Raw genomic sequence first — 16,438 nt, forward strand, 5'->3', positions numbered from 1 at the left:
AGAGAGAGAGAGAGAGAGAGAGAGAGAGAGAGAGAGAGAGAGAGAGACTGTGATTTTTTACCTAGTCATGATCTCAATGGGCTTCCCCAGCCCTGGTCCTGATTTTGGCTGACTAAGACACCGTTTTCTATAAGTTTGAGGGGAATAGAATCTGTAGGAGTAAAGAAAAAGAATTATAGAAGTGGAGAGGCTCTTAAGAATGGGAAGATTTGAACATAGTTTGACTAGCAAGACAGGAGCATGGGCTTTACCAGATCGCCACTTCTGAGACCCAACTGAGTCCTCAGAGAATGTGCTACTGTGGCATCAAGTAATGGAAGACGGGAAAGATAATGACTCTGTGAAAAGTCAGCCACCCCTGAAAGACCCGAGTGCCTGAATCAGGGCCAGCTATGCCCAGATTGAGGGAAGGAAGCATTAGCATGTCATGTGCAGAGGAGGGGCTTGGCCTGGCTGCTCAGCAGAGATGGGTGGAGAGCAGATAACATCAAGAAGTTCAGAGGGATCTGAATATGGATACCCTAAGGAGGTACAAGGTGGCCAAAGGCTTTCTACTAATGTGTGATGCCTTCTTTCCTCTCTGAAGTTAGAAGACGTGGGTGAGATTATAGAAAAAATTCGGATTGGCCATGACAACACAGGCATAAACCCCGGGTGGCACTGCTCCCACGTGGACATCCGCAGGCTCCTCCCTGACAAAGATGTAAGTTGGAGATGGGTCTTTCCCTGTGCTTCTTCTTTTCCCAGATTTAGTTCACAGCATACCAGCTTGCTGCCTACTTCAGCATCCAGGGAGTGTTAACTAGCCCAGGGCCAATGCAGAATCTTCCAGCGATCCACAGAAGGAGTCTGGCCAGTGGTTCTCAACCTGTGACTCCTTTGGGGTGGGACGACCATCTCACGGGGGTCACATATCAGATATCCTGTCAATCAGATCTTTACATTATGATTTATAACAGCTGCAAGATTATAGTTATGAAGTAGCAACAGAAATGATTTTATGGTTGAGATATCACCACAACATGAGGAGCTGTATTAAAGGGTCACAGCATTAGGAAGGTTGAGAACCACTGGTCAAGGCAATCTACTCCGGTCTATGTGTCTTCCTCAAAGCAACAGGACAAGTGAGCGACCAGCATGTCCTTGCCCAGGGTCAACTCCAGAGGAAAATTTAACCTGAACAACTTGGAAAACACTAGGAAAATATAGACCTCCACAGTTAGGAGACAGTGAGTTGTCACTGACAAGATGGATTTAAAAACGCAGAGACCCCCCTTCACCTGCTGGCCCCAAGTACAGGGATAGGGTCCAGATATTGATTTTTAAATGTGACTCAGGAAGTGCAGCCTTCATAAAGCTAACTAACTCCCTGTCCTGTGGTTGTGTGAATCTCTAAGCCTAGATCTTCTGAAATCAAGCTAGAAAGCATCCCTGTGTCTTCATACTGGGAGGCAACACCTTCTCTGTCTTTGGCTCCCATGAGCTTCATCACACTGCAGATTCACTGGTCTGAATGGTCCCTCCTTACAGACTGATTGTCCTTCTTTCTTCTCGCCCCAGGGTACAGAAACCTTGACTTTCCCCTGTGATCGATGGCTTGCCACCTCTGAGGATGACAAGAAGACCATCCGAGAACTGGTCCCTTATGACATCTTCACTGAGAAGTACATGAAAGATGGATCCTTAAGACAGGTCTACAAGGAAGTGGAGGAGCCTCTGGACAGTAAGTGTGTGTGTTGGGGCTGGAAGGTGGGAGGGGGTGTGGGAGCAGAGGGCATGGCCTTTGCTGCACAGGAAGTTCCAGGACCACAGACCTCCTCACAGAATGCCCAACCCTGCCAGGTTGAACCTCCTCACATAGACAGATGGTCTATGCTATCACTGGACAACTGAGTCTCACAAAAATTACATAACTTGCCAAGTTCACACATCTGGAAGATGACAGGCTAGTCTTCAGTTTCTGGCCTATTTTGCTGCAAGCTTTGTACTTAAATCCTTTCTACGTCTACGGTGTGATACACCCCAACAGGTCACCCACTGCCTGGATTACCCTGTTCCTGGCTTTCTGCTGCTTAGTTCATTTGGCCACTAGTTGGTCTGGTATGGCCCTTTGTGTTCTTGCTGGGCAGTCTAGGCTGGAGCATAGCACAGTGGGAGAGTATTTACATAACATATGATCACCTGGTTAAAACCCTGTCCTGTAAGGGATTTGTTTTTAAGAAGAAAAACAAGGTAGAAATCTCCTGACAAGGCCTATCTGTGGGGGGTTAGGTCCAGGTTCTGGGTTTGTCCAAGGTTGCAGGGTTTTGTTTCTGCATCCTCTAGTCACTGTCCTCCATGGCTGTTATTTCTCCACAGGACTTGAATCATCCTGATCACCCACTTCTTCTGTTTCCTCCTGCCTTTGGTCTGAGTGACATCATCATCCTCTGATTATCTTCCTATCTCCTTAAATAGTCTGCTTGATGTAGGTCCTTTCTGTGCCTGCTGGCATTAAAGTTTCACTCCCTAGCGTTCTCCTCTCACTACACTGTGGATGCATGCATGTACATGTGCACACATGTGTCCTTTCTTTGCTACATGGATAGCACTTATCAGCCAGTCAGTTCCCAGTAAGCCCTAACTATTCGGTAATCAATGTCAACCTATAGAAGTTTCTTCCACTGATACACAAAAACACCCATAGTTCTATCCAACAAGGCAGACAATCTACACAGATCAGAGAACTTGGAAAACCAACCCAAACTTATGGTGTTATAGTTTTGGAAAAACCTGGCTGGTTTTGTGTGTCAGCTTGACACAGGCTGGAGTTATCATAGAGAAAGGAGCTTCTGTTGAGGAAATGCCTCCATGAGATCCAGCTGTTAAGGCATTTTCTCAATTAGTGATCAAGGGCCCACTGTGGGTGGTGCCATCCCTGGGCTGGTAGTCCTGGGTTCTATAAGAAAGCAAGCTGAGCAAGCCAGGGGAAGCAAGCCAGTAAGCAGCACCCCTCACCATGGCCTCTGCATCAGCTCCTGCTTCCTGACTTGCTTGAGTTCCAGTCCTGACTTCCTTTGGTGATGAACAGCAGTGTGGAAGTGTAAGCTGAATAAACCCTTTTCTCCCAACTTTCTTCTAGGTCATGATGTTTGTGCAGGAATAGAAACCCTCACTAAGGCACCAATAAAACTCAAGATTCTCTCATGAAGCCAGTGGGGGTGGGACACAGATCTTTCTGCTCATGAGAGTCAAAAGACAAGGGATGAACATGTTTTCCTCTTTATGTAAAACAGTGACAGACTGCTTTTCTTTAATCTGAGCCATCTCTCTCTCTACCCACATTCCTTTCTTCAAATTTTCTTTGTTATTCGTTCAGGGAAATGTATCTTTTTTTCTATTTGGACCACAGATGGACACCCCAGTCTGCTGTTTTCAACATTACTCTTGGGATGTTCTGTATAAACTGTACTCCACAGAACCCACTCTGAGGTTTCTAAGGAAACACCTCTTCCCTGACAAGCTGTGTGGCCGGGGTGGGACGGGAGGGAGGAGGATCCAGAAATAGCCGGATCCTGCATACCCGTATTGCTCAACATCAAGGAGCTGAATCGGTTTTCTTAATTACCAAAGGACCAGAGAAAGCAGCAGGAGGTGGAGTGGGGGTGTTAGAAGATCATTCATCTCAGTCTGGGACAAGGGAGCCTAGAAGAGGCGTTTCTAACAGGTCCACCCACCTGTGATAATTTCACATGCAGAACAGGCTTGAAGGCTGCCAGGAGTGGAGGGGGGAATGGCAGGGAGAGGACAGTCATCAACTGTTGTGTCTAAGCTGTGACAAGATTGCTAATGTTACCCCATGTTGGTGTTGGCCCGACAGACTTGGGTGATGCTGTCTCTTTTAAGCAACAAAGAGACAATTTCATTATCAGTTACTGAGGCCCATGACATGCTGGCTGCTTCTGTGCCGAGCTGAGCAGGATGGATTGGCCCCCGATTCTTATCTAACCATCAAGTCTCATGAAGCAAGAAGGAGCTTTGGAGAACGAGGGAGAATGAGCTATGAAGTCAGGGAGGGTCAGGGTGTGTTTGGAGAAGGTAAAGGATACAGAAGGGATCAAGTTCCACTTAGATGTGTGAGTTTGTGACACTCTAGTCCCAGTGGAGGTAGCCATTAGGTGACAGGAGTTGGAAATTTGAATCACAGGGACCTGGGTTGAAGATACAGACTCAGGAGGTCAAGGGAGAAAAAGGCAGGTTGTACAAATGAGAACAGAAGGGTCAAGGTGGTGCTAAAGGATTTAGTGGCCATGGGCTGTGTTGAAGATGAGGGACCCAAGAAAGAAGCATGATGCTGTGGTATCCAGTGAACCACAGTGGGTTGTGAACACCCACTAACAAACGCTCCTAACTGTGGGTACAAGCTACCCACAGCACATTGATTTGTTACACTGAGTTAGCGGTGTCTGCGGGACCACTTGCAGGGCTTGGAAGCAAAGCTCTTCTTAGTCATTGTAGGAAAGAGAACCAGCTTCTAAGTCTTGTAAGTCCCCGGGGTCACAGGAATGGCCTTTAGTCCAGGATAGGTACCATGCCACCCTAGTTCCCCTGCCATGCAGTGCCATTGCACTCTGGGTCTGTGCCAACACTTAGGCCATTTCTCTGGGTGGCTAAGAACAGTTCTGCAGGAACCCTCCACCCTCCCAGCTTCCAAGTACCACCCTGAAAGCTTCCTTCCCATCCCGTTCCCTTGGATTTCCCAGGGCAAAGGGATACAGAGAAGCCTTCCTAGCATCTGTAGATGCACACGGAGGATTTGCTTGTCCACAGGGCTAGAGGCTGGGGAGGCAGCTGACTAACTCCTCCTTGCTAAGCCACAGCAGCAGAGCAAAGCCGAGACCACACTCATTTCCATTCTCCTCAGATCTTTGTCTACTAGTCACCCCGATACTCAGCCCCTTCCCTGCCACTATGAGAACAAAGAAGTTCTCAGTCTCTGTGGTGGTCGGGGGGAGTTTCCCTGGGGATACTAGGGCAATGTGAGTGGTACCAGTGGGCTGAAGAATAAATCAAAATGAGGAAGGATGATGATTATTTGAAAACTACTACCACATGCTCAGTCCAGTTAGAACTGGTGTAGCTAGATAGCAAGGCCTTGCATTGCCAGTATCACAGCATAGAGACTTGGTGGCCATAGCAAAGACATACTTAGGGCAATCTCCTTGGATTAACTTGAATGGGGAATGGGTTAAGGGTCACTCTGAAAGCCCCATCTTTTGGTTCTCTGAGATCCTCCTGAGTCCAGATCTGATGGGTGACATTTGACCGAAGCCCCCACACAGGGTGTAGCTGACCATGCATAGCCAAGCAGCAGAAGGAAAATGCAGCAGCTTCAGGGCCTGGACCAGATCTTTGTATGCCAATCAACCCTGCTCCCTTGAGCTAATGAGCTTCCACTCTTCTCTTCTGTCTGTCTGTCTGTCTGTCTGTCTGTCTGTCCAACTTGATGGGCAGTTGTGCTGTACTCGGTACAGATCTTCACAGGGAATGTTCCTGGAGCAGGGACCGATGCCAAAGTCTACATCACCATCTACGGAGACCTTGGGGACACTGGGGAGCGGTACCTTGGCAAGTCAGAGAACCGCACCAACAAGTTTGAGAAAGGAACGGTAGGAGAAACACACTGAACGCCAACTCTTTTGGTCCCCAGAGTATATTGGAATTCTGTGGGGTGAGGCACATCTTCCTGTGGGCTTTTGCCATTGCTTTTCCTATGTAAGCACAGAGTGTCCCCTTCTCTAGCCAATGTACTTCTCTGGGTCCTGTATATGGGGTGGGTGGAGTGGAAGGTGGGCCTGGGCTCTAGATTGTGGGAATGGCCTCTTCAGAAAGCCAGCTCAGTGAGGGTAGTTCATGCACGAGAACGGAGGCCACAAGAGGCAGGGGCTAGTCTGAAAAGGAGTTGACTGGGAGCCTGGAAGCCTGGCTCTGCCTTCAGTTCCTTGTCTGATTCAACTTTGCTGACTTTAGTTTCCATGTCACAAAGATGAGGAAGCAAATATAAATTGGCTGAAGTAAGTTGTGCAGAGCTGAGGCCCTCAATATAAATGATACTGGGGAGCAGAGGGGCCCCCACTCACCCAGGCAGACTCACCTTGGTCTGGCCTCTCTATTGAGAGCCAAGCACGCTCCATATTAAGGTTCTGTGACTATAAAGAAGGCTTGAATGGCCTCTCTGTCTCTCTGTCTCTCTGTCTCTCTGTCACTCTGTCTCTCTGTCTCTCTCTCTCTCCTCTCTCTCTTCTCTCTCTCTTCTCTCTCCTCTCTGTCTCTCTCTGTCTCTCTCTCTTCTCTCTCCCTTCTCTCTCTCCTCTCTCCCCTCTTCCTTCTTTCTCTCCTCTCTCCCTTCTCTATCCTCTCTCTTTCTCTGTCTCTGTCTCTTTCTGTCTCTCTGTCTGTCTCTCAAACACACACACACACACACACTCAGCACAAGAGATGAAGCTGTTCACTGCCCAGGTAGAGTACTTAGAAGATTTATCTTGCTCTTTTCATTGTGGAAAAGTAGATAGCCCAAGAGGTCGAAATGGATTCCTGTGATGTCCCTGGCTCTAAATCAGGGACGTGTTATATTGAGTACCCAGACACTAAGCTCAGATCAACCGAATTAGACACTGGTTCTAATACTAATTGGTTATGTAATCTTGGGCAACTTACTTAATATCTCTGTGTCTTATAAAATAGCTTCAAATGATGGTGAAAGGCAGCTGAATTAAACCGTGAGACACCCAACTGTGCCTAGTTTGCTAGCCATGCTGGGCCTTGTTACAGCTTAGGAGAGCTCCCTTGCCCCCACCTGCCATAGGTGCCTACTGTTGACATCTGGAAAATGCATTGCTATGATAGTAGTGTGTCTCACATGACTAATGGATAAACTTTTGTCCATGCCAGAGCCTGCAAATAATAGGTGCTCAAAAACTACAGAGAAGAAATGATTAGAAATATAAATAAGATGATGTGATCTGTTCTCTAAGTTCAGAACAAACACATACATGCACACGCGCACACACACACACACACACACACACACACACACAAAGTCTGCCCTATCACATTTTCTTTATTTCTTTTAGCTTTGTTGTTTGGAGATTTTGCTGGCTCATTTGGTTTTCGTTTTGTTGGGGCCTTTTGAGATAGCATCTCACTCTCTTGCCCAGGTTGACCCAGACCTCACTATGTGACTCAAGCTGACCTGGAACTCATGACAGTTCCCAAGTTGCGGGATCACAGTCCTGGGCCACCATGTTCAGCTTCTGGTTTTGTTGCTCCACAGGAGCTGAAGCCGCATCTGGCCTAGTCACTAACTGAATTCCTGAGTCCTTTGCTGCGGATTCGGAAGCTTCCGTTTGTCTAGCCACTTGCTCTGGGGAGTCAGGAGTCGTCCTTGATGCCACCTTTCTTACCATCACCCTCTCCCCATCTACATCCAATTGGTTGCCTCTCTTGCCTGAGAGAGTCTCCCCATTAGAACCCTTCATCACTGTCAGCCCTTCCTCATCTGCCTCTGTATAGAACCCAACCTGGTCCCCAGAGGGTACCACCAGCCCACCCAAGGCTAATAGAACACTACCTTATCTCGATCCCCCCAGGGACGCACAGGCCATGGATGTCACCTGCATCTGCCATGGTTATTTGCAGACTTTCAGGACCCACCCTACACAGCCTGCCTGCATGTCCCCAGCAGGCTACTGAGCACATTGAAAGGGTAGCCACACCATCTTTGCCTTTCCAGGTGTTTTCTTTGTACTTGTGTTCATGTGCCACAGAAGCACCACATGGTGCTGCTGTGATATCGTCTTTCCCTTTGACCTACAAGCCACAGCAGTATCTAAAATTTCTCATCTGACCTTTGGCATTCAGTGGGATGCAGGGGAAATATTTCTACACCAAGATACTTAAATGGAGGTGGGACTGGCTTATCTCTGTAACAGAGAATGTTGTCCCCAAATCACTCTGCTGTCCCCAAAGGGGCAAGGCCCCAGATGGCTTCTGATTTCCTTCTGTGAGAGCTGGCCTGCTCCACGTGTTAAGAGCCTCCTTTGACACTGAGGCAGCCAAGTGGAGGTTGTGCTCACTTTGACTTTAGTCAATTCAGTGGCTGAAGCTTCTGGCTAACAGACCTGAGCCAGCATTCCTCATCTGCACTGGACATAGACTTCAAATATTTCACACAGTTCATGAAACATTTTCTTCCAAACACCCACAGACTCATTTCAAGAGAAATCCAGGCAAAGGCAGTCTTACCCAGTGAGGACATGAAGTAGTGTCCTACGTGAGTGGGCTGTATAACAAGGCCAGTGAGGAAGTGAGTCTTGAACTTGGGCACTAAACATTGATCTTTGGGATTTAGTTCTAGAAGGGATCTCCAGCTGGGAATGTCCATTCAAACTAGGAATCTAGGAGACAGGGATCAAGGGCTTAAAGTGAGTTCCCACCAAGCCCTCGCATTTGGACCCTCCAGGCTGACACCTTCATCATTGAGGCCGCTGACCTGGGAGTCATCTACAAGATTAAGCTCCGTCATGACAACACCAAATGGTGTGCCGACTGGTATGTGGAGAAGGTAGAGATCTGGAATGACACCAATGAGGACGAGTTTCTATTCCTCTGTGGTCGCTGGCTTTCCCTGAAGAAGGAGGATGGGCGGCTGGAGAGGCTCTTCTACGAGAAGGTACCAGCAGGGTGTACTGGGACCTCCATGCAGCCATAGCTTGTAGGCATCGTTATACTCAGAGGAGATCAGAATATGCTGCCACTGCAATGAGCCCAGGCTGTGCTTTTCCTTGCAGGAGTACACTGGAGACCGCAGTAGCAACTGCAGCAGCCCGGCTGATTTCTGGGAGATTGCCCTGAGTTCCAAGATGGCAGACGTGGACATCGACACAGTGACAGGACCCATGGTTGACTATGTTCAGGAAGGCCCTGGTAAGCAGAGCAGAGAGCTCTTTAGAAAATGAACAGGCACAGGAAAATGACTTTAAGCTATTCTTAGACAGGCTGTTACATAGCTCCACTGTGAAGTAAGCAGGCAGAGAGAAGCCCCCTACAGATGAAGCAATGGATTGGATTGTGGTGATGGTCTCCTTAATCCACCAGAAGGGTATTGTCCTCAACTCTGCCCTCACCCTAACTCTCAGAACATGGGTTCTGACCAGGGGACCTGGGGCAACCCAACAGAAAGAAGGGCTAACAGTGGGAATCTCTCATGTGTCTGACACCCAAAGTCTAATGTAGTATGTTCCTCGGTGCAGGAGAGAGATCCCAAGCTGTTCATTTGGGGACTTGCAATCCATTTCTGGTTCTGACACTAAACTTTGGATAAATCAGTCTCATGGCCTTTATGTTGGCTTCCACCATGAAGCAGTATCCTTGAGAAATCCATTTCACCAATCATATTTTTGAGATAAGGCAGTTCCATGTTCATGTAAAAGTCCTACCTTCTTAGATTTAAGAGTGTGACCAGTGCAATGTCACCCTCCAGGACAGCATGGCATAGGCCTATGGGGTCACAGAGATTGACACTCTGCCTACATGTTACCTTCTCAGCGTGTGAAAAATGACAGGACCCACAAAGTGGCTGTCCTTAACAAAGGCCTGTGATCGCCTGTGGGGAGGCAAAGAGAGTTAAACAGCTGCTGGCACAGAGTGCCATGCCAGTGACTCCAGCCAGGAGAGGCTGCTCTGGATCACTTTCAGAGAGATACAGATGGCATAACTTAGACCTTCGACAGCAGGGCAGTGACTCCTGTCAGCTGGGTTGACAGGCCAGAAGAAGGGTTTTTGACATATTCATTCCTAACTGCAAATGACAGTGACCTGGAGACACTGGCCTAAACAATTTCAGCATTTTTTTTCTAGCACATAAGAAACTCAAAGGCCATCTAGAGTGAATTCAACAGCTCCAGAGTGCCCAGGGAACATTCTTCCTACAACCTGCTCCCTCTAGAAACCTTATAAAAGGCTCCTACCCTTAAGGCTACCCACGGTAACCTTCCAAGATGAGAGCTGAAGTGCCAAGCCTCACATCCACATCTCAAGCAGAATGAGTGAATGAGGCTCTCCTTCCAGGAGAGTCAGATCCTTAAAACAATTACCTCCTAATCCCACCCAGCAATCACTGGCTTACCCATCAGGACCACCCCTAATAGGAAGGAAAATGAATTCTTATTGAGCATCTAGAGTCTAAGCTACATGACCTGAACAAGCTTGTTTGCTGAACAGACTAGTCTAGTTTGGTTTAGAAATAGATGCCTCTAGGATTTCTCCCGCTGAGTTACAGGTACGATACACTTTGATTAGTAGTCCCCGGTTTCTGTTTTCTATCAGACCTTCCTTCTCAACAGTAGTTACTGCTTTGGGCACGGAACCCCCAGACCTGGTGGGAAGTTGTCCTTATTCTTCCTTGTCTGGGAGTGATAAATTCAAGAAAACTGGCCAACATCGAAGCCTGACATGCCAAGGGACACAAGGACACCCTCTTTGGTCTTCCACTGGGCATTATGAACTACCTCATCTCTGCAGAGCAGACACACACCACCATGATCTTGCAGCCTATCTAGAAGGCTTTTTTGTATTTGGTCTCTGAGGAAGCAAGGAAGGGGAGGACCCTTGAAGGCCTTCCCAAGGTCATTACAAGTTCCCAAGCCCAGTACCTTTGCCCAGCTGGCCTGTTGTGAAGTTAACATCCACGATCTCTTGCAGTGATTCCTTACTATGTGTCAGTGACCACTGGGAAACACAAGGAGGCAGCCACTGATAGCCGTGCCTTTGTCTTGCTCATTGGGGAAGATGATGAACGTACCAACCGCATCTGGTTGGACTATCCCCAGGGAAAGCGAGGCTTCAGCTGTGGCTCTGTGGAGGAGTTCTATGTTGGAGGCTTGGATGTGGGCATCATCAAGAAAATAGAGGTACTCACCCTGGGTCCCAATGATGCTGACTCTCCCAGGAAAAAAATGCTCAACACATAGGGGTGGGGAACTGTGGACAGACACACCAATGACCTGGACCCTCTCCGAGTTAGAGGTGGATTGCCAGTCTCCACCATCAGTGGGAGCAGTTACCTCAAGTTTCTCATTTCTGCCCATTCAGTAGAGATAGATACCCTGTGTACCCATTTTCTCATTGTTGTGTAACAAGTTGCCATCAAATTAGTAACTGAAAACAACTCATGTACATCTGCTGTTCTGGGTCAGGAGTCTGGCTGGGACTTCTCAAGGCCTTCTGAGATGAACGCAAAGTATGATGAGGCCTGTGATATTTTCTTGAGGCTCTGTCCCCCCACCCCAAGCCTACTTGGCCAAACCCAGTCTCTTGTGGTTGCAGGAGTGAGGCCTTCAGTTCCTGTCAGTCCCTACCTATGGCACTCACCAAAACCTGTCCATGTCCTTCAATCAGGCCAATAGGAGACAAGCTCTTGCTTTGAATGTCTCTGCCTTCTTCCATCCCTAACACCCACAGTCTCTTTTAAAGAGCTCACCTGATGAGGTCAGAATCACCAAGGTTTTGATTAATCCTGTGAGATCTCCTCTCCTCTGTGGAAGGTCCTCTGGCCAGCAAATGTCCAGCATATTGGGAGGAAAGGCTGGGAGTGAGAGCACAAGGCAGGGAGAGGACACTGAGCAGGGAAGGCTCTTTTCCAAGCTCTGCCAAGATCCTCACAGCGATGGTGTGCCTCACAGCTGGGCCATGATGGAGCCTCCCCCGAGAGCTGCTGGCTGGTAGAGGAACTGTGTCTGGCGGTGCCCACCCAGGGTACTAAGTACACGCTACGCTGCAACTGCTGGCTTGCCAAGGACCGAGGTGATGGTGTCACCTCCCGTGTCTTTGACCTCCTGGATGCCATGGTTGTGAACATTGGGAAGAAGGTATGTGTGCACCCTACAAGTGGAAGACACAGGGAAGATGAAGGGGAGGGGAATAGGAGATACTGACAGAAACTAGCCTAGAAAGATAGTTGGACTTACTTATCTCAAACTAGGAGACTGTTCTCTTTTGGTCCATTCCTGTGTGACACTGGGGAAGTCTCCTTTTTTTCTGGGCCTTAGTCTTCTCTTACACCACATGCAGACGACACTTCCCTTCATTATGTGTTCTGTGCTCAATCTTGGCCAAAAGTAATGAGATCACTCACTGTCCCTAAAGAACTTTGGATGGTAACAACTCTGCCCAGATGTGCACCATCATTGCTCTGCCCAGATGTGCACCATCATTGCTCTGCCCAGATGTGTACCATCATTACTCTGTCCAGATGTGTACCATCATTGCTCTGCACAGATGTGCACCATCATTACTCTGCCCACATGTGTACCATCAATGCTCTGCCCAGGTGTGTACCATAATTACTATGTCCAGATGTGCACCATCATTGCTCTGCCCATATGTGTACCATCAATGTTCTGTCCAGATGTACATGCTCTCCACACCCACAGCATAGCAACAGGGCAAAGGACACCAGATATGAGGGCCTTTGAATCTCACAGTGTAGCAGTGATGGTCACATGAGACCCTTTGTGTCTAGAAAAACCAAGAAGGCAGGAACTTTGCTTAATGTCTAATGGGTCACATGAACTGAGATAAATTGTATAATCTCAAAAGTCAGTTCAGTGTCAGGCAGGAGGCAGAAGACAGCTCATCCAAAGACAAGCATCTAGTTGGTGATCCAGAGGCCTCCTGATCACCTGACCCAGTGCTTCTCTCTCTCCTTCATGAGTTGTGGAGCCAACAGCAGCCCAGCTCTGTTCCATCAGGCCACCTCCCAAGGTCAGAGCCAAGCAGCCCTGCCTATTCTCTGATGGGAGCTGCAGAAGGGGCTGTACTCTGCACTGCAAGATCTTCCATGAGACACTGTGAATGCACCTGCCCCTCCCCAGCAGGGGAGTCTGGAACAGGACATTCTGCAGCACAGACTTCTCCTTCTGTGGCCAAATGGATAGTGTGGGTGAACCTACTGCTTATCCTGGGCTTCTGTCCTGACCCACTTCCCAGTCGCTGTGTGTCTTTGAGTCACTTCCTGATGCACACCACACCCTGTGCAGCTGCAGATCCTCCCAGCTCCATCTGGGAAAATGCAGGTCTCTATCGGGGTATTCACAGAGTAGAGAGCACAGGCTAGCCACTATACAAACTGCAGGGCCCTTTGGACTGGTGTCTCTCCAGGATATCAACCAGAGTGTCAGAAACCCCGCTTCCATCACTCATTTGGAAACACACCAATTATGTAAAAGAACATGTGTCTGTAAATAGAAGGAATGAGGAACACAGAGAACACAGGGGCAAGCGGGGCCTCAGAAGCTCCAGGTCACTAGCAACCTCACTTCGACCTTTCTATTTTTCGTGCCTGTATGAATAAGATCAAGAAAGGGACAGGTTTCTGCCTGTTGCCAGGAAGTCTCCCAGTCCTACCCTGCCATTTTCCACAATGATGTCCTGAGCTCTGCTGTGAGCCAAGCTGTCATAGGCCGCTCCTAACCCTGACCTGCCCAGGAGAAGAATCCAGGTACAACACAGACGCTCCTGTCCAGAACAGTGGCCCGGGCATGACCACAATCACAACATAGCACACACAGTTCATGGTCCAAAGCTTCCTGAAGACCATGAGGATTGGGCAGTTGCTCGGGTGAGACACAATGTGGCAGGTTTGTAATTTCTTGACATCACCCCAACTCTCAGAGCTACTAGCTGGTCTGTGGGTATCTGTTAAGATGGGATGAGTAAAAACCCATGACCCTAGGATGCTATACATAGGTGACCCCTCCACACAAGGCCACTTCTTAAGAAGAGCCTCCAAAGTGCCTCAACTCAGAGACTCAGGGAGGGGAAACCCTGACCTCCCTTCAAGATCTGCAGGTAAAGGGAATCTGGTCCTTTATAAACACAGTACAAATCTAAAGTAGAAACTGGATGAACAGGTAGTTAATTGCCCTCTTTATACATGGCATGGGACAGAACTCTCAACCCCCTCAACCCCTCCCTGCCATGGCATTCCTTGCTCACAGACATCAGGGGTGAGCTAACTATGGCAGGAAGTTGGGGACAGTCAGAACCACTGCCTTTACATGTATGACCTTACCATGCACACAGTGCCATATCATATGCTTGGCACCATACCACACAAATGGTGCCATACTATGTGTTTGCGTGGCTATCATATACATGGTACCATACCTCATGCTTCTGTAGCTCTGCCACACACATGGTAGGCCCAGCACCAGCAGCAATTGTATGTGAATCACCTGGATATCTCATGAGTCTACAAACAGTATCTCCACATCTCTCCACAGAGGGAGCAAGGGTGGGACTGGACCATTTGTCCCAGGTAAAAAGCTAGCAGATGGCAGACCTGGATTCAGATGGAGCTCTAGGTGCTCCTGAGTCCACTGTCCTGCCTTCATGTGGGCACACACGATGGGCTCCCATTACATCCAATGTCTCTGCCCAAGCCCCACGAGCTGTGTGACTGTGGTGGACATGTGCACCTTCTCAGACATGTGCAGTCAACTGTGCCAGATTCAGCTCAGAGCTTCATGGTGGAGCGTGGAGAACATGTCTCTTCCCCCTAGGGACACAGATGTGTTGGGTGGTTTGGTGGGTGGGGCTGGGGTCAGGAACTCGCCCCTCTCATGGCAGGTGCTTTATGAAATGACGGTGTGGACTGGTGATGTAGTCGGAGGAGGCACTGACTCCAATATCTTCATGACCCTCTATGGCATCAACGGGAGCACAGAAGAGGTGCAGCTGGACAAGAAGAAGGCCAGGTACCCAGGGGGAGCCTGACCCCATACCCTGCTCACACCCGACCTCCACCCAACTCTCTTCTCAGCCAGATTGGCTCTGTTCCCCCCACTGTACTCAATAAGTGTTCCTAGCTGTCTTACATTTATTGTTCTTTTCTAACACCTTTCTTGTTTAAGAGCAAGAGTAAATATCCCTCCTCCAGGAAGCCTCCCTTAGGTACCAGTGCCCATAGCAATGTTTTCGCCTCTAAAGAAAATTTACCAGCTGAGTGTGATGGGGCACGCCTTTAGTCTCAGTACTCAGGAGGCAAAGGCAGGCAGATCTCTGAGTTCAAGGCCAGCCTGGTCCACAGAGTGACTTCCAGGATGTGTAGGACTATATAGAGAAGCATGTTTTTGTATCGTATGGATGCCTAGTGCCCATGGAGACCAGAAGAGGGCATTGAACATCCTAAGACTGGAGTTACAGATAGTTATGAACTGCCATGAGGATACTGTGACTGGAAGCCTGGTGTCCTGGAAAAGTAGCCAGTACACTTAGCCTCTAAACCATCTCTCCAAGTCAGATCTTTTCTTCTTTTCTTGTACACACTTGTACACAGCGTGGGGCTGTACAAGGAGACACTTATTCCAAGTATAGCCAAGTGCCCCCAAGATAGAGGCCAGCACATACATGCATATGCACATACATGTACAGAGACATTGCAGGGGTGCTTGCAGTAGGCCCTATTGTCGGATGCTGTGTACTCAACAGTCAGGAGCACAGTCATTCATTCTCCTCATCTAAGCTCCCCACCTTTAGAGAACTCTAACGGCCATGAAGCGCATACCTATAGGTTGTCAGAATAGAGGTGTCCTGCGAACTAACACTGTCTCCAAGACGGGGAAGCCCTCTCTCTTGCCGTGTGGCATTCATAGTCTCAGGCAGATGTGATCTGTTTTTAAAAGTGTGTCTTGTACCCAGAGAACCATAACAATTGCCACTTGGAGTCGTCTCTTTGGGACCACCTGCACCACCCAAGGGCCCATCAGCAGTATCATTGAATGGGTCAGCAGCCATTGATAACCCAATAGCATGGAGGAACCAGTCGGGACTAAAGGTTGCATCGTGGTGGTGGCCCTGTAGAGCATCTCTGAGACGATGTAGCCATTGGATAGGAGAGAGAGTCACAAGAGCAGCATCGTCTTCCATTCGCTCCCACTTCACAGCTGTCGGGAATAGGGACCAATCCAGAGCCACTGTGCTCAGCTGTACAGTTGTGCACAGATAAATGAGGTCAATCTGTCTTCTACTGTTGGTTGGCGTACAGCCTGCCCTCATAGAACACCATTCATAGAACGTCACGAAAGCTTCTCTTTTTACCTTCAAAGTTTATTTCCCATCTATGGCCTCCAGGATAGCTTTGTGAAATTACAGGGTGGATGTCTTTCTCCCCAGAGGAACCCCAGTCCCAGAAAGAAAGGTAGGGAACCAGCAAATGGGACTAGAACCCAGGCTGGTAACTCTTGGTTCAGGGCTGCATATATCAGCCAAGCTTGCTTAAGTCAGTCTTTCAGGGTCACACCTGAGGAGCGAAAAATGGGCAACCGGGGAATTGCCATTGCGGAGCAGTGAAGTGTCTGGTGTATAGCCGGCGCTAGCTGGCTGACTTCTCTTCTGTCTG

General features: G+C 48.6%; 1 protein-coding gene across 2 annotated transcripts in view; it reads left to right on the plus strand.

Moving 5' to 3' along the window:
• The window catches only part of Loxhd1 (lipoxygenase homology domains 1), a 160,437-nt gene that overhangs the window by 113,951 nt on the left and 30,048 nt on the right, over nucleotides 1–16,438 (plus strand). Inside the window, exons 25-32 of one of the 2 annotated variants that reach the window (XM_028783218.1) lie at nucleotides 587–703; nucleotides 1,561–1,723; nucleotides 5,494–5,648; nucleotides 8,501–8,710; nucleotides 8,829–8,964; nucleotides 10,741–10,949; nucleotides 11,721–11,906; nucleotides 14,668–14,795. In XM_028783218.1, coding sequence (XP_028639051.1) covers nucleotides 587–703; nucleotides 1,561–1,723; nucleotides 5,494–5,648; nucleotides 8,501–8,710; nucleotides 8,829–8,964; nucleotides 10,741–10,949; nucleotides 11,721–11,906; nucleotides 14,668–14,795 — 1,304 coding nt within the window. The remainder of the gene's footprint in view (nucleotides 1–586; nucleotides 704–1,560; nucleotides 1,724–5,493; nucleotides 5,649–8,500; nucleotides 8,711–8,828; nucleotides 8,965–10,740; nucleotides 10,950–11,720; nucleotides 11,907–14,667; nucleotides 14,796–16,438) is intronic. The other variant, XM_028783217.1, reaches the window with a different exon arrangement.

Source organism: Grammomys surdaster, unplaced genomic scaffold (assembly GCF_004785775.1).
Source record: "Grammomys surdaster isolate TR1022 unplaced genomic scaffold, NIH_TR_1.0 1036, whole genome shotgun sequence".
Classification (NCBI taxonomy): Eukaryota; Metazoa; Chordata; class Mammalia; order Rodentia; family Muridae; genus Grammomys; species Grammomys surdaster.